The sequence below is a fragment of the Pelmatolapia mariae genome, linkage group LG15 (genome assembly GCF_036321145.2).
Source record: "Pelmatolapia mariae isolate MD_Pm_ZW linkage group LG15, Pm_UMD_F_2, whole genome shotgun sequence".
Classification (NCBI taxonomy): Eukaryota; Metazoa; Chordata; class Actinopteri; order Cichliformes; family Cichlidae; genus Pelmatolapia; species Pelmatolapia mariae.
The window spans coordinates 13,946,370-13,969,311 of record NC_086240.1 but is presented as its reverse complement, the minus strand read 5'-3'; the positions used below and the strand labels follow the sequence as shown (position 1 = coordinate 13,969,311).

At 41.0% G+C, this 22,942-nt stretch overlaps 1 protein-coding gene across 6 annotated transcripts in view; it reads left to right on the top strand.

Annotated features, from left to right (window-relative positions):
* The window catches only part of syne1a (spectrin repeat containing, nuclear envelope 1a), a 134,586-nt gene that overhangs the window by 7,377 nt on the left and 104,267 nt on the right, over positions 1 to 22,942 (top strand). For 4 of the 6 annotated variants that reach the window (XM_063496079.1, XM_063496083.1, XM_063496081.1 and 1 more), the window contains exons 1-12: positions 4,233 to 4,330; positions 6,475 to 6,536; positions 12,638 to 12,733; positions 13,325 to 13,408; positions 15,865 to 15,885; positions 17,113 to 17,205; positions 18,787 to 18,968; positions 19,067 to 19,263; positions 20,371 to 20,483; positions 20,890 to 20,928; positions 22,062 to 22,169; positions 22,552 to 22,689. In XM_063496079.1, the coding sequence (XP_063352149.1) occupies positions 4,246 to 4,330; positions 6,475 to 6,536; positions 12,638 to 12,733; positions 13,325 to 13,408; positions 15,865 to 15,885; positions 17,113 to 17,205; positions 18,787 to 18,968; positions 19,067 to 19,263; positions 20,371 to 20,483; positions 20,890 to 20,928; positions 22,062 to 22,169; positions 22,552 to 22,689 (1,218 nt within the window). In that variant the 5' untranslated portion in view covers positions 4,233 to 4,245. Of the gene's footprint in view, positions 1 to 4,232; positions 4,331 to 6,474; positions 6,537 to 12,637; positions 12,734 to 13,324; positions 13,409 to 15,864; positions 15,886 to 17,112; positions 17,206 to 18,786; positions 18,969 to 19,066; positions 19,264 to 20,370; positions 20,484 to 20,889; positions 20,929 to 22,061; positions 22,170 to 22,551; positions 22,690 to 22,942 lie in introns of those variants that run through there. The other 2 variants (XM_063496078.1, XM_063496080.1) reach the window with 2 other exon arrangements.

Sequence of the window (22,942 nt, the reverse complement as noted above, 5' to 3'; positions counted from 1 at the left end):
TTTTAATGTGGTATCATTATTACTGAAATGTAATTAGGTATGCTAATTGGCTGACATTTGGACTTCCGTCTCAGCACTTATGTCGGGTCTGGTAAAAATGTGTTGTAAATGAAGTGGGATGGCGAATGGAGAGGCTGAATGGACGTGAGGGTTGAGTGGAGGTGCTGAGAGCGTGATAGATGGTGTTATTGAGTGCTCGGGCTAAAGTACTCCAGCGGAAGTACAGAGAAGGGTTTTTTTTTTTTTTTTATAAATTAGGAATTGTTGGGGTGAAAGAGAAGAGCTGGAGTCAGGAAGTGGATAAATAAGCTGTTGGAAGAAGCAGGGGTAGAAAAGCCTCTAAACCCTGTGAAATCAGTGCAGTGGGATGGATGTGCGTGCAAGTGTTGCAAAATAGGTTGTGTGTGTGTGAGAAAGAGTGTGAAGCAATTATAGGGTACCTCGCAGTGCACAACAAAGCCATCCATTTAGTGCACGATGGTGTTCACAGGCACGATCCATTAATGTTGTGCTGCAAGACGCACTATTTTCAGAAATCTAAAAAAGCCTCATCATATACACACATTCATAGTGACTGTCCTTTAAGCAATTAATCCAGGTTGGTATGCAGCTGTTAGATGAATTTAAATGTCCACCAGCTTGAATAATATGAAGATAATATGATTAAATCAATGTATTACTACATTAATACTTGACAGCAGAGTGTGTGACCTTGTACAGTAAGTATGTGGAGTGCCCGTCCATATGTGACTGGCCATAATCATGGCTGGTGAGTTGTGGAGTCATTAATAGATTAAAAGAGATCAGAAATGCTTTGAGTGCAGAGCGGGGTCATCTGAGAGGCTGAGGTTTAAAGCTGAGCTTGTTCTTTCTGTCCTCTTCTCTTGCTTTCTTTTGTCTGTACGTTGCTTATTGGGAAATATGCATTCATAAGAAAAAATCCCCCATCAACTTCAAATACTTCAAGCTTTACTTATCCACAAGGTGGCGCTGTGTCTCTGTACAGTCATGAAGGGCTAAATAAGAAGTCTTGTTTGCTCAGAGAGAAAACCCAAATATCCTTAGGGTGAATGCATTATATGATGAGCAGACATGGCGTTATTCCACCTTCCAGGGGGGCGTTTGTTTTTCCTTTAATGGCTGAAAAGAGACGGTTCCTCCTCTCCTCAGGAAGCATCGCACCCTGCAGGCATACCTGTATGAGCGCCGGGCGCTGACCCACGTCCAACCTCCACAACCTCAGTGAAGGATCTGGTATTTTCTGGGGCTGCCAGGGGCTCCAACAGGGATCCAGACCAGCTGAGGTTCAGGCTGTTTCAACCCCCACTATCATCTTTTTTTTTTCCTCTTGGAAAGACTGAAACACTCCTGAGATCTGCAGCCTAAAGGAGTCTGTTGGTTTATTCTTGTACATACAGTATATGTGAAAGTGATTGTCTCCATTCAGCTTATTCTGTTCAACATGTGTGTGTGAGCCTGTGTGCACCTGCTCACCCTGTGGTTCTCTCAGCTCCCGTGGTGAAGTCTAATAAGTCCCATGAATCCTCACCATGTTGTTTTGGTTTTTGTCCTGGGGTTGTTTTTCTTAACAGTTTAGTTCACCAGAGAAGTTCTGCTTCCACATTTTTCGATGTTAAAAAGGAAAAATTATCTAAAAAAAACCAAAACAAAACAAAAGAAAAAAAACAGAAATACTGAGCTCAAAAGACTTTCAGCGTCTCTATAGCTGGTCATTATTTAGTGCTGGTTCTTTGTAAATTTACTGCTTTAAAGTGGATTAAAAATTGCATTAATTCTCATTGATTGATTCTTTTTGGCGGGTTCAGCACCTCGGATAGTTCCCTCACACTTCGGAGTTCGGGTGCAGCTGTTTAGCAGCACCTTGAACTTGGCATAGAGGCTGGAGTAAATGGAAACACACTGTGCATCGGTCAATATATTCTGTTTTATTATTTACATCATTGATAATGCGTGGGCTCTCTAGAACAATAGATCTTTGCCTGGTTGCAGCGCAGCATGGGCCAAAGGATTTTCTTGCAGTAATGTTATTGAATTGGGATTGCGAGTTTGTGCAGAGTGAAACCCCCAATGGATTTTGCTTTCCACTGGCATAAATCATGTTTTTATAGTTTAGAGAAGGCTGGTAAAGGCAATGCAGATGTAAATATGAAAAAAAAAAAAACCAGGACTGCATGAATATTTCTTTGAACTGTCGCTTTAGCTAAAATGCCTGCACAGTCCGTCACACATACACAGCTCTCCAACTGTATGTTCAGAAATGTAAAGCGCTGCTTGACAGACACTCGTTTCAAAGAGTCATCCAGAGGGATAGGCTCGCATTATGACGGCCAGTTCCAAGGCTGTTAGAGGGAGGACTGTCAGCGGTGTGATTATCAGCAGACAGATAGCGGATGACAGCTGCCATCGGTTATTGATGACTTTTATAATTAAAATCCCTTATGGGGGGAACCCAAAGAACAAAAAGGGAAAATCATACAAATGATGAATGGTCCTTTCATCTATAAGGCTGATATAAGATGCACCGGGCTCTTCAGCATGAATATTGCTTTCCAGGAAACTCTCTGAATATGGTTTCAAAAGGAGCTCTGCAATTTTAATTTTGCCAGAGCTCACACTGGCTGTATGTTTTTGTGTCTGTGTGTGCGCGCGTATGCCTGTGGTTGTTGGAGGAGATGGGGAACAAACAGAAAAGGCTGAATGCAGGAGAGCAGAGGTCAGGCAGAAACTGAGATAGGAATCAGAGTGTGAAAGAAGAAGGGGTTAACATACACTGGGGACATGCACACCCAGCTTTATGCAACATCATGAGAAGATGTTAAACCATAGGGAATGGCACAAGTTAGCTTTTTGTTTAATTCCCAGTATCGTCTTGGGATTTCTCGCGCTCAGGGAACATGCCTTTGTAAAATGAACTCTCAGTAGTTGGACAAACACTGCACCCATTGTCTAATGTTTTCTTGTTGCCTTGTTTAGCAGTAAAAGTTTTACCAGCAGCAGCAGCAGCAGTGCAGTTTCCACAGCATGACTGAATCAGAATGAAAGTGGTGGTTTTCTTTGTTCTGGACTTCCCTATATTGTTCTTGTCCGAGACGCTTTGTGGACTGTGTACATTTCATGCTGTATGACAATCCAAACCTCGTCCCAGATATTACATCCTCCTGTATTGTTTTCCACTCCTGTTCGGTAGTCGCTTACCCAGAGAGAAAACAAACAGACTGTTGTGACTGTGGTTGAGATGAAAGTGGCTCTTTTCTTTTTTTCTTTTTTTTGAAGGGAGTACAGTAGGAGATCAGACAGGATGACTGTCAGTGATAGTCTGCTCCCCTGAAGGCTCTATGGAGTAAAGAAGCAGCGTGCCTCAGAGCACCGCATGGTATCTGTATGGATGACAGAGGGAGAGTGAGGAGGGGAATTAAGAGTGCCAGCAGCACATAGGGAATTCCTGCACGTCTGTCCCCGCGTTGCTTTAGCGCATGTGTGTTTGTGTGTGTGGTGCTGTCACAGAAGAGCTCCCGCTTTTCCCCTACTAACCTGCTAAATGGTCTCCTTTAACCCACCCACCACCGCTAAGTCCTCCCTTTCCACATGCGGATGGGGCTACTGTGACATCACTCATTCCCACGCACTCTGATTGGCTAGCCATTGGAGGGAAGTAATTTTTTTTCCTGCAGCCTATAGCGAAAAATTGAGAGAGAGAGAGAAAGAGAGAGAGAAAACGTGGGAGGGAAGGACACAGGTAGAGAGGATATGAGAGGGGAAGAGAGAGAGGGAGACTAAGCAAAAAAAGATTGATGCTGAGGCAAGCCGGCACTGCGCAGCACTCTCTCACACACATACACACGCAAACAGTCATTGCATCACGCGTACTCTCACATCACACTCCCAAGCTGCTTAACAGGCAGGAAAACCACTGAGTCTGACTGAGTCTGCAGCCCGCTACTGCAGGACAGGACAGAGGACGGCAGAACGTAAAGGGCGACAGGAGAAACAAGAGGGTGGTTCTTTCCTCCCTGCTTTACCTCAGCGCAACAGTTCCACTGCTGTCATCTCAGGAGGTCCGGTGCTCCAGGGAGCTCTTTAAAGACACCTCCCCCCGAAAAAAGGGGGGGTGGGCAACAAGGGCAGGAGCAAGGGCAAGTGTTGCCTCTCCCGGAGGTTTACGTTGATGTCCTCTCAGTGCCCCCATGAAACAAGCACAAATTGAGGCATAATCCGGGTTACAAGATGGCACGGCAAGTAGGGGGCGAAGCCTCCCCGAAAAAGAACACATCACTCAACCTGGTGGCGGGCTTCTACCAATACCTCCGGGGTAAGTGGGGCAGTTTGTGTTCGCGGCTGTGTGCATGTGTGTGTCCTGCTGAGACAGATAGAGACTCCAAAAAGAAAGCAAGTGCACAAAATGTGTATTTTTGCATGTGTGTAGGGTGTGTGATTTAGAACGGCACTGCAGCACGGACCGTACGTGCCTGCTGGACATATGTGTATGTGTGTGTGCATAACTATGAATGATTGTGTGCATTTTGCAGTGCAGTTTTCTTCCAAAGAGTTCCCTGAAGGATGCTTTTGTTTTTTTGTCGAAGCTGTGAGTGTGTGTATAAAGTGAAATGGGCAGACGTCTGAAGGGGGCGTTTCCACACTGGCGGAGTCAGCGAGTGAGTGTGTATCTGCCTGTGTGTGTGTGCGTTTGTGTGTGTGTGTGGAGATCTCCAGCTGGTGAAACAAGCATACCCAGCAGACAAGTAACAACTCACTGCAGGTGTCACAGCACAGAGGGCTGACTGTCAAAATGCTTGATTCCTTATCTCTCTGTCTGACCCTGTGGCTATCTGCCTCTCTGCTCATTTGGATATCACATATTCAGCATTCTGTCTGCCAGCTTGTCTCTGGATAAATCACATTATCAGTCTATACTGTTGAGAAGAAAGGAAATACTCTGAGATGTTTGACAACTGGTCTCTTTGTTTGCACCAAGTTTGCATTCTTTTCCTTGACTGAATCAATGATAATTTGTTAAGGTGATCTTCACTGTGGGAAATCAGGGACTGTGCATGAGACAAGTGATACAGAAGGTAATCAAGTGTGTTAAAATGCTGCTGCAAAGGATGGCTGTTTCCCATTGTTATATTGAAAGAAGATGAGCGTGTGTGCTTAAGAGTGACTGCGTTTGTGCGGCAGGTTCAAAGTCACCTCGTCCCTGAGACTGAGAGGCTGGCACCACGCACATGCAGGCATGTTCTCCGTCACGCATGTTCCTGCTCAAGAATGTGGAGGGAGGGAACATCTTTCCCCATTCTCATCCAATATTACCGCCCATCAATATTTGATTACTCTCGGACCCAATCAAAAGATTAATTTGTAGAGCGGGAAGCTGCTCAGTGGCACGTATGACTATGTGTGAGTGTATCTGCATTATGTATGAAAGGTACCTTCCCTCTGACACAGACACACCTCTTCCCGTTAGCGTCTGTCCACAGCACCCAGTGACACACTAACCAACTTGAGTGCAATCAAGGCGTCAGCATATTTCATTAAGGTAGAGGAAGGCACTGTGTCAGACGTCCTTTCTCGCTGATAACGTGCTTATCTCAAGGATATTGCTCTGCAGCAAAGACGGGACACACAAAAACATCAGTTGCATGCACGTGATGGGATGCTTTGAATTCCAGGTAGATTGTGTGGTTTTGTACACTCTAATGGTATAAGTGTAGCAGCTGCACATTAATTTCTCTGAGATAACCTCATTCATGTTCAATTTTTTTAATACATGGGTTGCACATAACATTGAATTTTGCTGACACAAGATATCACGAAGAATAAACTATACATTAGTTGGTAAAAATCCAGCAGAACACACACACTTTCATACTATAAATGCACAGAAAATTGTATATATGCTTGATTTATTAGGTTTTCTCATTTAGGTTAAGTGCCTTTTTAGGGAACATCGTCAGCAGACATGTATTCTATTGATTGGGTCTTTCCAAAAGGGTCTTCATTACGTTAGCTGCCATAAACAAGACCAATGCATTTGGGGTAATGTCGCGTTTGTGTATTTTGATCACAGCCCTGAACAGAGCACCAGATTTCATGTTTAAACTGTCCTCAGAAATGACTAGAACATGGCAGATAAGAGGGAGAACCACTGGCCTCCTATCATTTAAAGGGCATTTTTGAGAGCACAATTTTCTGTCCTCAGCAAGAGGAGTTCAGATAATGAAAATGCCATCTGTAAATGTCAAATGCCTTCTCTTTGTACATTAGTGTAAGGTATGATTTGGTGTGACTGACACATTAGAGAGATAGGAATATTATCAGAGATAACAAGAGGCAGCCATCCAGCATCAGAAACCCAATCGACTCTCACAATAAACAATGAGAAGATTGTGTTTTTAATCCTTTCTTTGTTTATTATTGCGCGTGACTAATAGTGATGCTCTGGGCTCTGATTTACAGATGAGCAGGAAGCAGTGCAGAAAAGGACATTCACAAAATGGATCAACTCCCACTTGGCAAAGGTAAGAAAGTCTGGTTGTGTTTCCCTGCTAGTGCCAGCATTGTGTTATCCATTTACACAAAAGCTGGTGCTGGTGTTTGTTTTAAAACTCCCCGATCTCCATGTTTTTCCACTGTGAGTGACTTTACTCTATCCTGTGTGCATGCGCTGACATTTTCCAAGAGCTGGTCATGGGACTGCTTGTTCCAGTTCAGACCACACACGGTCCTTCATTCTTGCATGATTTTCTTGCTCCTTGTTATTCTTTCAGTCTCATATAGCTACTAGCAAGGATTTACTCTCACTCTAATTATCTATTTCATATTACAGCATTTAATACACTGTATATCTTTTTCCCCTGCAAGCTAGAGTCATTAATTTACATCTTAGTAACCTCGCTATCTCAATATGGGCCAATTTAGATTGTTTAGGATAAGAGTTTTTCATTAAAGCATGCTCTTCATTTGTCCACTCAGTGGACAATATGTCTGCGCCTTATAGTAAACAAACACATTTGATGCTACTGCATGCTGAGGGGCCTGTAATTATTGCATTATACTACGTTAGGCTCATCAGTTTTGCTCATTAATGCTTAAATGGTATGTCAGGAATGGGCAGACAAGGCAAATATGGCACAGTGCAACACAATTAAGTGTTACTCCAATCAGTGACGCTCCTCTCAAGGTTCCCTATTTGATTACGACAGCTGTGGAGTTCTTGAACTGCGGTGACGTGGAGCAGAAAATTCATTTGAAGAGCACTCAGAAAGGAATAAACCATGACGTAATATTAAATAAGCACATCTCAGGACTGTGCCAGCAGAAAATTACACACACACAGCCCAATATTTAAATGCTGTGAATTTTTTATAAGATTCAAGGTATAACCACATACTTTATTTATCAAGCCTGCAGTTGAGCAGAGCTGCAGTCCCTTTGTTATTTTATTGTGATTGAAAATTTTGGGGAGGCATTCCCACGAAGCTTTGAGGGGGTAGTTCAACATTTTTTTGATCAGATGAGTAAATTGAGAAAATGAACACATATTCCACATTTGCATTATAAATATGTAGATGAGTAGATCCAGTAGCTTATCTTCTTTTTTGGCTTCTCCTTTTATGGATCACCACAGATCATCTATCCTTTGCATCCTTTTCTGTCACACCAGCCCTCTGCATGTCCTCCTTCACTATATCCATGAACTTCCTCTGAGGTTCCTCTTTTCCTCTTCCCTGCCAGCTCCATCCTCAGCATCCTTTGCTCAATATATCCACTATCCCTCCTCTTCAGACAGTAAAAAAAGTCCAGATATGTATCGATTCAGGGATGTGAAGCCTAGGAGACAGTGCCAAAGCAGCCAGTGTCTTAATTTTAATACATTTACAAACACAGTTAAACCAGGTGGTTTCTAAAATAAATAAATAAATAAGTGAACGTAAAAAAAACCTTAGCTCTGTCTAAAGCTGACCATTTTTAACACAGGAGTCCAGGGGGACTGACCTCTTTTTGCAGTTTCAAGTGGCCATTCACAGGGCTGTAATTTTTGACACTTCAGCAATGGGCTCATTTTTCATCCCTGAGGTTGTTACTTTGTCCTACTTCTATATTTACTCTAAGAGCCAAAGATTGGCATTTATTTCCTCACATAGCTTTCAGCAAGAAGGCCGGATGTCTAACTAATCTTTTAACCTAAAGTGGAAAAAGATAATTTTTGCTATATCAACACTCATGCACTAAAAACTCAAATGAACTGATCCAACAAAGATCCCGGAGACTTCATTAAAATTCCATTTAAATTTGCCTTAATTAATGGATTCGGGTAATTAATAGATTAGTCATACCATCACACTTCCACTGGAAGAGAAAACCATATTTGTTCCTCATGCTTTTCCCTCTGCCGACTTGATCAAATTACGTAGCTGATGTCCTCCTCGCTCATCATGAAGCTGCTTACACTTCCACCTGATGCCTGACGTTACCATAGTGATACTGATTGGTCTATATTTGTCTTAAAAATGTCTTGGCTGTCATGGCGGCTTGGTGAATTTTCAAAGAGCGTTGTGATGAGCAGGGGGTAAAAGTTCACCAACTTAAAGGTGGTGCAAAAAATAAAGAGGGCCATTTCTGGAAGTCATCATTCTGCAGACTAGTAGAGATTATGTGGCATCTTATGGACTCACTCTCACAAGAATAGCTAATCATACGCAAAAAGTAGTGTGAAAGTGAGACAGGAGGATAGAGCGAGAAGATGAAGACAGAGAAGCTTTAACAGTTGGTTTAGCTTTGCTCTCACAGGGATAAATCCTGCCCTTGGCTATGCAGATGATTAGGCCACTCCAGTTATCACAGGTCTTTAATTCACCGCCTAAAGGTATGTGATTAATCGTTAGGTGAGTTGAGCCATAGCATGAGGGCTTCCTTTTGCTATCACCGCCCTCCCCCTCACTTTACTATTCCACAGGTATAACAAAAGAAGTCTTACGGGCTCCGACAAAGACTTTCTATGAGAGGGGATGTATTGGAGCTGGTAATTTATACAGAAGATGAATGACTCTCATTAGTTCACCAGATTAACTCGCCAAAGATATGAACTATAAGAGAGCTGCAACGTAGTATTTTTCCAGGGGGTGCATTTCATTTAGATAAAGGTTGATGCCGTTTAGACCCACACAGCAGTCACACTCAACTTGCAAAATTGCTCTCCTCACAGTGTATTTTATGTTGCACCCGGTAGTGGAGTGACACATATGGAGAGGTTTCAGTCAGCGGACCCCAAATTTCCACTCTGACAAATCCTTTCTGAGAAGGTTAAAGCTTAATTACAGAGTGGCCAGTGTGAACTGCGGAGGTCTCGCCGTCTTCAGGCATTTTCCCGGGAAAACAGCTTTAGTTCAGCCATCAGTGAAGCAAGTGTTCTTTGAGATTAAAGAAAGAAAAGAAATGAATCTCCCAGCTCCTCTCTCCGTGTTTACTCTCGGGTTAGAGCGAAGGGAGAGGGTGATACATCCCGTGCACATGAAGTTCAGAGACAGCAAATCATGGCACGTGGCATGTGCTTCAGCTAACTAAGCTGCTGGTATGTTTTTCAAAGTATTAAAAATTTCAATCAGCCAACTCTGCTTGTGGTGTCCTCTTAAATTGTTAAGTTGTGTTTATTATTTATTTTTTAACGGCAGTGTTGCTTTCTTTCATTTCATTTCAGTTCATACTTATGTTTAGGAGTCATACAAGCTTATAAACTTAAAAAAATCCATCTATCATCATCTTACACTGCAGCCTATCCCAACTGTCATAGGGCAAAAGGCAGGTTACAACACAGAAAGACAAAGAACTATTAATGCTCAGAATTCACACCTATAGATAATTTAAAATGACTAATTAACCTAATGAGCTTGTCTTCCGAGTCTGGGAGACTACCACACATATCATGGCCCTGGGTCATTTGCCCCAGTATTTGTGAGTTTTTGGCCTTTCTGGTTTTGTTTATTTAAATAATCTGTTTGTTTAAAGCCATATCTTTTTTGTTTCTACTTCCCAGTTGCTTTAGAGAGGGATGTCACACTCGTTTTACATTGTGGACCACATACAACCCATTTTGATTTTAAGTGGGTCAGACAAGTAAAAAAAAAAAAACAATTTGTATCAGTGTAAAGATGTTTAACTACACATTTAATCCCTGAGATGTTATTTCACTGTTATTTAAAAGTGTTATTTCAACAGTATCTCTCAGTTTTTCTTCATGATAAAGAAAACTATTGTATTAAATGCAGGAAACATGCCAGCATGACTCTTTGGGCTTAAACTGTAAGAAGTAAATATGTAAAATTACAGAAAATTCTGGTAACTTATTGCCTAAACTGTCCTGTAATTATAAAGTGAATTGTTTTTATTATTTATTTCACTGTTAACACATAAAAAAAAAACCTCCAGGCATTTAAATTAAAAACAGAAATTAATCTTTTATCTATTACATATTAGTATGAATGGTGAAGGATGAGGTCTTTATCAGCTCGACAAGTTGTAAATTCATGAAAATACATTTAAAAGTCCAAAATGTATGTTAGTCCTTCCTTTTAGTTGTCCCACTTCCTGCTTTATATTTAGAGATATCCTTTGCTTAGTTTGTTTCCATCATCTCTACTGTGATTTAGTACAGCTGTGTCCCCAGCTGTTTCCACTTCCCCGATTGCCCTTCTGTGTGTATATAGACGCTCTCTCTCCTTGTCTTTGATCAGTGTCTGTTCTCCTTGCCCCAGTGTTGGTTCAACCTTTTGTTTCTGTAGTTTATATTTTTTGATGTTCCCCTTTTTGGATTATTGCAACCAGCCAATAAACAGTTCATTTAAGATTGCTCGGTTTGCCTCCACATTTCTGCATCCTGTAAGACTCCACATGGTCAGCAGCACAGCTGATAATGACAACAAGAAAGGCCCCAGCCAGTGGATTTAGACCCACAACCCCGCCGCTGTGAGATGACAGTGCTGACTTTGCCCAAGTCCTGCATGATTTTAATTGAAATGTTTCTACATGAGTGGTTTTATGTGCCAATAATTCCCTGTCAGAATACCATCATCCTAAAAAGACTTTGCCAATAGGCTTCAAGTTTTTATTGTCCCTTCAAACTGGATGTATTGCAGCTCAAACTGAAACCTCTAAGTGTTCTCTTTGTTTCTGCCCCCTCCTGTGTCTTTCATGCTGTTGATCTTTTGGGATCCAGTCAAATGTACCAGGGGAATAACAAGAGAGCACAGACAGACGCACATCCTCAAACTCCTCTGCTCACAATCAATTACGACCCAGACGCTCATGTGTAATTAGCTCATTAAGTTTGTGATTTATTTTTTTTTACCGCATGTTGCCGAGCAAAGGGAATGAATATTACTTTCTTTTTTTGTAATTAGTCTGAAATTTCCTCATTAGCTTTGGGATTATAATGAACAAATAGGTAAATTTGGCTTCAATTAGCTCATGGTATAATTTATCCCTCTGAATGGGATCTTTTTTAAGTGCTTCTTCTGTCAGGCTATGATACGGGCACAAGTGCTGTCTGAAAACTCTAATATCCAAAGCCATGAAACAACGTTAGAAGAGGAATTAGTGAGAAGCGCTGCTGCGTTTGCTAATTAAATTTGAAAGACGTGAGGTTAGTGTCCTGTCTCTCTCTGCCTCTGACATGTTTTTCACTGCCACTCCTTCTACTCAATTAAACCCCTCTCTCATTTTCACTTTGTTGGGGTTGTACATATATTTTCACTCTGGCTGCACACACACTCTTGCGCACATCTCTACTTTTTGCCTTCCCTCTCTTCACTCACTCCCTTTGCTGCTAATCTCCCTGTGAATGGTTCGCTCGTCTGAAAGCTCCCCCTCCCCTCTAAAGCTCTCCTCAGCCCCAGCATGTGACTGTGCTTTAAGAGAAATCCTTGATGTGGCGGCGGCGAGAAACTGAGATATGTGGATTTCCTCAAGTCTGGAAGTCTGTGTCAGGTCAGGGAGGAAGTCAATGGGGAAGGATACAGTTTGAAATCATCAGCATATTTTAGGATTTGAAGAAGCCGTTCAGAGTCCCCTGAGCCGGCGCTTATGGATGAATCCAGCTGTCAGTAATACACGGCACCACCAAACTCTGTTTGGGCTCCTAGCACAGTTTTTTTTTATGAAGATTTCCTTTATCCATGTCCCACAAGTTTAAATGAATGTCTTACAGTTTAATATATGTATTATATTAGGGTTATGTATGCACTATGCAGCTTTGTGGGGGATAATGTGCAGAAAAATACTTCTTACCTCAAAGTTTTCTGTACATTGCTAGACCTATTAGCTCTGTAATCCTGACTCTTTGCATTCCAAGAAAACTGGGAAAGCTTTGTGTGACATGAAACATTTATGTAAACAGTGATTCCTCCCCCCACCCCCTTTTTTTTTTTTGCACAAACAGTTACATAAATTCAGTTGCTTGTTTAGAAATATCTTGCCTGGGAAAATTGTGTGATTATAAAGTATGCACCTGCCTTCAGATGAGTGTTTTCAAGTACTTCTCAATGTTAAAAAACACAATGTTTCTAGTTTAAGCATTGCACTTAAGTTTACTTATTTCATATGATGTGTGTGTTTTCTTCTGTAGCATGTCCCTCCCCTGGTGATGACCGACCTCTTTGAGGACATAAAAGATGGTGTGATGCTGCTGGCCTTGCTGGAAGTCCTTTCAGGACAAAAGCTGGTGAGCCTGTGGGTCATTTCTACATCATGGGATTTGGCTACAAGCTTCAAACACGTCCTCTCCTCTGATCTCTCTGGATTATATTTTCTACTTTCTCACACTGAACCGGCTCAGGCTGATGCAATAAAAGAGAAATGCAATAATTTTTGACTGTTTGTTTGTCCAGTGAGCTGCAGACTTAATGCAGTGAATGTGAAGCCAGAGTTATATGGAAATGCCTATTGACTGGCTTTTATTTATTTTATTGTTTGAATTGAGTGGGAAAGCCCAGATTAACAAGGACAGATCAGAGTTCACAAACACAGACAAAGACACACACGGCTTGAGGATTACATTTGACCAATACTGCCTAAGGTCTAATCTGCCTCTGTCCTATTGATCTGTTTGTTTATAATCAGACTGATTGGAATTCTGAGTCTCATTATTTCAAAAACATTTATGCTGTATTTTTTTCATCTATGCTTTATTGTCTGTTTAAACTGTGCTAATTTTTTATACATGTACAGATACGTTTTACCCTCCTGTTTTCTTTCCCTCTCAATATCTCTCTTGCTTCCTTTCCATATCCATTGTTCTCCCTTCTCCTTCCAGCCATGTGAACAGGGCAAGAAGCTAAAAAGGATCCACTGGGTCGCCAACATTGGTACAGCTCTTAAATTCCTTGAGGGTAGAAAGGTAAGAGTTCACCGCCTTCTTTTTATGTTTTTTTCTCTCTCTTTTTTTTCTTAACCCTCCTGCTCCTCTCCCTGCTCATCTGGAGCCTCGTGGGCGCAAATATTGAATCTTGACCTCGTGTGACCTGTTTCTCTTTCCTTCTCGCCTCTCATTGTCTTCACGTTCCCACATCCTTTAGGTATCCTGAAATTAGTAGATTCTCTCGATTTATATTTCCACAAAGACTCTGTTTGGTAAATGTAATTCTGTCTTAACTACTTCATTACATTTAATTGTTTGGCTCCCTCTAAGAGATGGAGAACAACGTCTCTCTCTCTTCAGCTGATTACCACTACACCTACTGCACTCCATGTTATTAGTACTTAGCAAATTCCTTTTCTCTGCTTCAATGGCAGAATTGCATCAGAAAAAAACGCTCAATATGGTTTTGAATGTAATCATCTAAATGCATCAACTGCCCCTCCATGAGATTAGTAAAACGTTCTCAAAGCGTCGCCTGGCTCGTCCTTGGATATACATAAATAAAGCCATGAGTATGAGCTGACGTCTGCGGGGACACTGACTTGTCTTCCTCGAGTGTGACAGGGTTAAAACTGTAAATCCTAAACCAGTAATCTGCTGTCTGGAGATGAGACATCAGTGGGCACTCTGCTGCGTAAATCGGAGAGATGAAAATTAAACGTAAATATGCTCTCTGTGTGTGAAGCTGATGTACACACAGAGCATATTTACATTTTGCTTTAGATTGCCTATGTCTGATCCACGATTGTGTCTTGTGTCTGTGTCATAGAAAGTAAGGTTTGCTGGTGTAATGATGTTTACTGATGTTTGGAAACTGTTGAAACCCTGTGATGTAAAGCCTCCCTTCTGGGAAAGTAGAGAAGCTGTGTAAAATGTAAATGAAAACTGGATGCAAAATCAGACCCCAATCATCGGTGATGACCCTGAACCTATCACGATATTCCCCAGAATATGTAAATTTTTCTTCTTTTAAAAAATTGTTCTTGTCAGGGATAAAAAAAATAATTCTAACTGACACAGATTAGGCACTCAGATCATGTGATTAGGGTTAGTTAATAAAGTCTCTGGTTAGGGTTTAGTCATTGAAAGCTGTGGTTATGGTTAGGGCAAACGACTGGGTTGGGTTGCCAGATCCTGAAATTGTTATGTCGGCTGTAACTGTACATCGTACATACCACAGCCTGTAAGAAACTCTGAGATAGTTGCACAAGTTAGTGCATGACTCCCTTAAATTGAATTGGTTAGAATGAAGAGTTAGGCTTTGGGGTCATCACTGATGGTGTAGTAAACACCACCATGGTCATTTTCTCATTTTGATTTCGATTCCAGCAATATGTTTCACAAAACCTTGGACTGTGGCAACAAAATGCTCATAGAAATAAGATTCTTAAAAAATGTAGTGATAAATTATTATTTTAATGAGTAATAATTGGATGTAAACGAGCGCCACGGAGAGATTGAGACTTTCTAAAGTAAAGACGGCGAGGAGTAAAAAAACTGAGTGTCAAATATTTAAACAATAAAAGAAGAACTCAAAGTCAAATTATAAAAAAAAATGGTTGAATTTGGGTTTCATCATTTAATATGTTGCCTTTGACGTGTTATTAATATAATAAATTTAGATGATTGGTTACCTGTGATGGACAGGTCACCGCTCCAGTGTTTACCCCACCTTTCATACAAACATCTGGGGTAGGTTCCAGTTTACCTGACCCTGAACTGGATAAACAATTTAGAAAATGGATGGATAGTTTGTTAGCGCTTTACACAGCTTCACAACTTTTTCGTTTTACTATTTAGAGTTTAGTACAATTTATTCAAAGAAACACAACCACTGCTACTGTATATGCTTACCGCTGTCATTTTATACTGGTGTGTTTTCAGTGTGGTCACGCTATACCTCTGTTAACCACTTCAGCCTTGCATTACTGTTTTGATTTGCCAGGATAACCTGCTGTGTTTTTTAATATAACACCATGTATTGCATATGTTCTTATCAGTCACTATCCCACGGTTCCCCACGCTGCCCTCGTCTGCCCCCAATCTCGTTTTTCATGCTTGTTCACATGTGCGGAGTGGCAGGTATTACCATTAGATGACCTGTTGTGCTGCGGCGCCTCAGTAATACAACCCTCTATGTGATAATATACAATACTTCATCATATCACAAGATACAGCCCCCTCTCTCTCTCGTTTCTTGCTCCACTCGGCCCCTTTCTCCCTTTCTCTGTGTCCATCTCTGCTGGATATAATCCCTGTTGCCTGTGTAGTAGTGATAGATCTCTCCTCTCAGCCAACCACTCAAGTTATCTCACCTCAGAGATGCTACAGTATCTGCCTTTTCACAGTCAATCAGGCGTTTGCTTTCAATCATCTCTAGTACTTATGAATTATCTTTCTCCCCCTCCTCCTCTTCCTCCTCCATCTGCCTCCAGTCTGCGTACAGAGGATCTCCGGTCAGTATTCATAACGTTGCTCCACTTTTTTCTTTGCGATGTTGATAAATTGTGTGAGAAACATCTGCATGCAGCAGTTCTGATGATTACATGTGATTTCTCTTAAAGATGCACTGAAATTAGCTTGAACCTGTGGCTGTTTTGTTCTCAATCTGGATGTTGAGTTAACCTGCTTTAATGTGTGTAATGTTAGTATTTGTGCAGCTTTTTATCTTTTACATCGCTCTCTTGAAAAAGAGATTCTCAATCTCAGTAGGACTTGAACATACTGCCTGGTCAAAAAGTCACATGCTCTTTTATTTCATTGGACTTAATTGCTGTGGTATGGTTTAGATAATCTTATGAATGTCCTAATATTTATTTTTGTCTATAAATGCATTATGTTTGTGCCACGATCTTGTATTGATGTTAGAAGAGTCAGATCAGTTCTCCAGCACATCCCAAAGATTCTCAATGGGGTTAAGGTCTAAAGTCTGTGGTGGTCAACCCATGTGTGAAAATGATGGTTCACGCTCCCTGAACCACTCTTTCACACTGGTGCCCTCTTTGAATCCTGCCATTTTGATCTTAAAAAAATTGATGAAAAGATCTGGTCATTAAGTAGATTCTGCTGACCTCATGTATTTCTTGACCTCGTGTATTTCTTGACATTCCTGAACCAGACCAACTAAAGCAACCCCAAATCATAACACTTTTTCCATTGTTCCAGAGTTCAACCTGTTTGCTCCCAACTAAACTAAAGCTGCTAATAAGTGGTTTTCTTTATGCTACACAGTTGTTTAAGTCCTTTTCCCGTCACATTGTGTATAAGGAAAAGCTTCTACTTTCACTAGTAGACTTATTTATTCATTAAATTTGATTTCACCAAACATTTAAGTGATCTCTGATCACAAACAAGATTTTTTCCAACTACATAATTTCTTCCTTGAAGATGAATGTTTAAGTCATGAGATAGAGATGGTTGTTTAGGAAACAAGAAGCTACTCGCAGCATCAGTTACACTCCAGTAATTATCCAATGGATGGCGCTTACTTTTTTGGTTAGTTAAATCCAGCTGCTGATCTTTTTTTCTTTTTTTTTTGTGCTGGGCAGTGTCTTTAAATTACACTTTTTATTGTTAACTTTCTGAATAAAATGGGCTTATTGGGGTTATATTGACAACTGATAGAATAGTCTGCGATCTGGAAATATCTAGACCTTCTAATAGTGTAGTGTCTTTGGACACAGATCAAGTTGGTGAACATCAACTCAACAGACATCGTGGATGGACGGCCATCTATTGTCCTGGGGTTGGTGTGGACCATTATTCTCTATTTCCAGGTAACTTTTTGCAGCATTAGTGCAATTAGATCATCAGATTCAATGCACATAATTCAGCGTTATTTTTTGAAAAGCAGTGAGAAGAAGAACATGATGTGAATATTACTACTCACTCACCACAAGAACCTTAACCTGACAGCTAATATGGCTGAGAATATCCAGTTTGCAGAGAAAGCAGATGTGTATTTTTCTAGTTATATAAAAAAAATGAGCAATTTAAGCTAAAGGGACATAAAAAAGAAGTTAATCTTTAAAAGTACCTACACTCAAAATAAACAGCATCTGCCTCAGGTAATTCAGACATGCAGAGAATAAATCAGAACTTAATACTCCACTCTCGTAGCAGCATCAGTACACATAAATGCCTGCTACTCCATCAGACATAAGGATATTCAATAAAGGAAATGTAGTGCACTAGTAAATGTACACTTTCACTTACTGACATATTGATTTGTTTTATTTATGGATTTTCTGAGTTGTTTGTAGCCCGAGTCTACTGACTTTAGGGAACAGAAACTGTGGATCATCTGCAGGCCTGATAGGATATTATCAGACTGAGCTCCCAATATAATAATTTACATGCTTGCTTAAATATGTCCGTTGACTCTATTCGTACAGATTCACAATTTTTGCTTTGTTCAATAAATAAAATATAATATAATGATACCACAGATAAAAAAATAATATTTAAGTAAAATGCGGCTGATGTATATAAGGATTAAAGCCACAGCTAATTTGCAGACACAATTCCTGATAAGGTTGTAAGGAAAAGATTCTCACACACAAGATCTAATAATTAAGCAAACAACTTGGAGAGTGAGAATTAGGACCCAAGATGAAGGCACTGGCTGAGATGTGAGTGAGCTTTATTGAAGACGAGTGACATACAAACAAAAGGCAGGGATGGTACGAACAAAACTAGCACACCTAAACTGGGAAAAACTAAGAACCAAAGTAACAAACCTGAAGGAGCCGGAGAGCAGAGCAACACAGGGCATGATAAACAGGGAGAAACGGAGGGAGACAACACAGATGAACCAGCAACAAGCAAGAGAAAACACAGGGCTTATATACACACAGGAGCAATCAGGGAATGAGAAACAGGAGGGAGACACTGGGGTGATTAGGCAGGACAAGATCTGTGCACCTTATATTAGTGTAGAAGATTATAAATATTGTATGAATTCTACTTTTATTGTTAAATAGCAGCTTCTCTTGGGTGACAATTGATGATTTTTCCCTCCATTAATGATGTATATTATATAATATATTGTGTATATTATAAGTAAACTTCTGGTACTTTGAACTTTCAGAAGAAATAAAACACTGCTCATCAACTAGGTATAAAGTTACTTAAACTGGCTTTAAAATGAACATGCTCTGGGTTGGGGTACCAGTGTGGAGCTTCTTATTTGCCTCACAAACAGACCTGATAGAATTAGAAAACTAACAGATTATATTTTCAGATTACGTGATCTAAAGAGCATTGTAGGAATCTGAAAACCTAACAAGATAAAATGTAGCACTTGAATCACTAACTGTGGCTAAGCCTGACTTTAGTTGGTATTATGTTGCTTCCAGATTGAGGAGTTAACCAGTAGCCTACCAGCACTCCATACCGTGTCCAGCAGCACCTCCTCACTGGACAGCTCCACCAGCAGCACTGAGACCACCAGCCCACCCGTCAAAAAGAAGACCCTTCCTCCTCTGCAGGGTGGAGCCAGGAAGGCATTATTGAGATGGGTCCAGCAGACAGCCACCAAGTATGAAGTCTGATTTGATGGTCAAGTGTTGCTGCAGGTTGTAGGTTATGTTTTGTTTTTTTCTCTGCTGTGACCTTGTAATTTTCTGTCCTTTCTAGAAGTCTGGGCCTTGAGGTGAGGGACTTTGGCCCCAGCTGGCGCACTGGTTTAGCATTCTTCGCGGTTATCAATGCTCTCCGGCCTAATCTTGTCGACATGGAGCGAGTATGGAGAAGGCCCAATCGGGAAAATCTTCATGAAGCCTTCTTGTTGGCCGAGACTGAGTTAGGGATTCCACAGCTTCTTGAGCCAGAGGGTAAATAACATTTCCAGTAGCATTTCGGAGTGACTCTGTCATTAAGTTTATCAAAAGCAAACTTGAGCCTGGTCAGCAACAAACCTACAAGTAGGCATAAAATTACTATGTATTTTATTTCTTTTTATTGTCTTAAAAAATATTTTATGTCGCTGACTGGATTTTCTCTGCTACAAAATACAGATTAATGCAGTAAAGAGGCAGATAGGCAGTCCACTGAAGCCATGGTGCATTATACACCTACATATACCAAACACATCCTAAGCTGAAAAATGTCCTGTTTCTCCCTCTAACATGTGAGTCTTCTTGCTCTGCTGCGTGGTGTTTCAATCTCACCACCACCCCAGTATTCAACAGTACAAGGGGATGTTTACTCAGTAAACCCAAATTTCTGTTATGATTTGCTGGAGAAGGACCCAAAAGTAGGCATCCCCAAAAGTCTAAAATATAAAACATATTCCTACAAAGCTTCTTGAAAACAGACAGGGGGAATAGAAGGACAGGTAAACAGATGTTATGACAACGACTAAGGAGCCATACAGGACTATTTATACGCATGAGGGTAATCAGGAGAGTAGAAACGGAAGGATACCAAAATACAGCTCAATTAAATCAAAATGACGAGATTCAGCAAGGGGGAAGTTAAACTAGACACAAGACTGAGGAGACAGTTGCCTAACATGGGGTGTGATGCGGCATGAATGCTGTGGGAAATGTTTGCAAGGCAAGTTTTAGAACAGAATTGTACAGAAATACTGTACAATACTGGGTCAGTCCTTGCATCAGATGTGCATCTCACTTTCACTGCCAGACACCATCTGCTCCCCTTCATGCCTGCCCTTCAGAATGTACTCCAGCAAATCAAGCTTGACATCAGCATAATTAAGGTGCATTAGGCCATGAGATCCAGCATGGCGGAACCCCCAAACAAAACTTGGACACTGATCTGAAATGGTGAAGATTGATTTTATTTGAGATGCCCGCTTGTCTCCTTCAGTCAAGCGGATTCTTATCAGCGGCTGATATTTTTCTCTATGAGAAAACTCTTGAAGAATTTACAGCCAGCTTATTTGACTCCTGATTTTATTTATTTGATTCCCGTCTCAGATGTCGACGTAGAAAAGCCAGATGAGAAATCTGTCATGACATATGTAGCCCAATTCCTGAAGCATCTTCCAGAACGAAAGCAGAGCGGCTCCGAGGGACAGCTACAAGTAGAGGTAACTGGCTGTCTCCGTCTCGATAGCCTGTCATTGTGATCATCTTCTCTTTTTCTGCATAGTGAATGTTTGTCTTTTGTATATGTATTTGTATGTTTGTATGTGTATTATTTATAATCATTTTGAGCTATCAAAGTGCAAGGTTCAAGGTTCAGGGGGAAAAGAAAAATTTGTTCGTCTAATTTTATATTTAATTGATTCAGAATTTAGTTAAAATCTCTTATTTAATGACTTGAAGCTATCTAGTTTTTAAAGTAGGTTGAAATGAGCTGCAGCAGTGTCTTGTCTGTTCTGTGTTTCGTTTTTGTACATCTTTCTCTCTTTGTGTCGCTCTTTGTCTTCTTCTCTGGTGCGTTTGTATGGTGACTGCTTTCCTGTGGTTGTTGTGCTGGACTCTGTTCTGCAGCATGATCTTGCACCTCGGGATATAGAGGAAATGTTGGAGGTAGGTTATTTAGCCACTTCGGTTCCCAGGGGAGAGTTTTCAATAATTTCCTCCAACGCAATGCAATTACCACCCATGATCATTCATGGTTTCCATATAAATTTAATTAAAGCATATTTTTCTGCCTCCTCTATTGGATTGCTGTATCAGTCCCTACTGTACTTTGTAAGAATGGGATTAAACACTGATTTTTCATGTCAAAATAAAGCCTGTATCCTAATATTGCCTCTTTATCTAACCTGATGTGATATTCGGGCCGCGGGGTTTCTAAGCCATGATAACGGAAGGAAGTCCAATATAATAAGATGTGATATTACCATTTATGAATGCTACCATTGAGCGCTTTGGCTCTCGGTCCCATTAGCATGACAATGAAGGCCTCTGGCATCGGCAGTGTGCACTGATACAGCATATTTGATGGAAAGCTTGTGAATAGAGGTTGGCCTTTTTTAATGTTTGCTGTGTCCAGATGTATGTCACACTGTGTTTTGCTGTTTTACAACACCGATAGGGCTTTTTGTTCTTCCTTACTTCCTGGTGTTTGCACTGGAGATTAATTAGCTGTGACAAAGCGTGAATTTATAAAATAAACAGAAGCATAAACACTTAGGTAGAAAATATTTAGAGAATGATGGTGAGTAAAATATGGCAGACTGTTTCCTTTTAGAATTAACTTGATCTACTTCCATGTTCTGAGCTGTCATAGAGAATAAAGTTGGGGCTTCCTACAGGAGGGGTGGTATTCAGACTGAACAGCTCTCAAACTGAATGGTCTATCGCACAAGCTTTTCAGCAGCATCGCATTATCGTCATGCTTATTTAAAATCCAATGAAATGTTCATAGGGGGTCTTAGACAAAGTACCCTGTCTAAGCTGAGTGTTGTTGGCAGCTGTGGGTTTTTGACGTTTTGTCCTGCAGGGAGACACAGAGGATTAGGGGAACACATGTTTAACCGTGCATGCTCTGCTTTCTTGTTCCCATCTTTCCTCTTTTCATCCCGGTCAATCACTTTTTCCACGCTGTCTTCTTTTCTTTCCTCCTTTTTTTTTTGTGGTGCACTGTCCTCTTTTCTTTTATTTCCCAATCTCCTACTCGTTCTCTCTCCCACTCCTGCGTGATCCTGGCCACCTAGAGAGAGCAGCGAAAGAGCCTGAGGGAGCTCAGGATGTGGCTCGACCAGCTGGAGAGAGATGCAATACAGGCTCAGGAGACTGAGGGCAGTCTTGCTCAGCAGTACCAGGTTAGTGTGTGTGTGTGTGTGTGTCTGTGGCGGGGTGTGTTTAAACTGGGCACACTGGGCACAGACGCTCCTATTATTAGCTTAATCAGTGGTATTAGACTGTGGGGATCAGGCAGCAGCCGTCATATTTTCAGTCAATCTGGCTTATTCCACCAAGCCTCGGGATACATTCCATATTCAGCAGCATGTGGGATATCCTCATTGTCTTTGCATAGCTCTGAAAGTCTAAAGCCAGATAGAGGGACAGTTTTTAAAGGTAGAACATATGAGGATCTGATAAGATGCAAATGGTAAAAGGGTATGACCTGTGAGAGAGAGAACACTCATTATCATCCTTTTATCGAGGATAAAGAGCTGTGAGTCACTGATTTTTGCTTTTCAGCTGTTCAAGAGTCTGCGTGTCCAGTTGGAGATGAGGAGGAAGCAGGTGGAGGGAGCTTTGCAGTCTACTCAGAGGGATGGGATGTTGACTGTGGATCAGGCTCTGGTCAAACAGGCCTGGGAAAGGATCTCCAAAAGGGTGAGAGCAGCGGGATTACCCACTCGCCTCCTGTTCAGAATTGTACACAGAGCATTTTCTTTCCATTCAGAAAAAGTGATATGTAAATATATTTAAAGCTACTCCTGGAGGTCGGTGGAGGGTTTACAATGTTCTAATTCATACATAAGGACTTCAGAAGGCATAATTTGAATTTATTTTGTGCTTTGCCAGCAACTCTGAGAAACAGCCATTTTTTAAACTTGTATGAAGATTTATTGTTTAAGGTTATTTC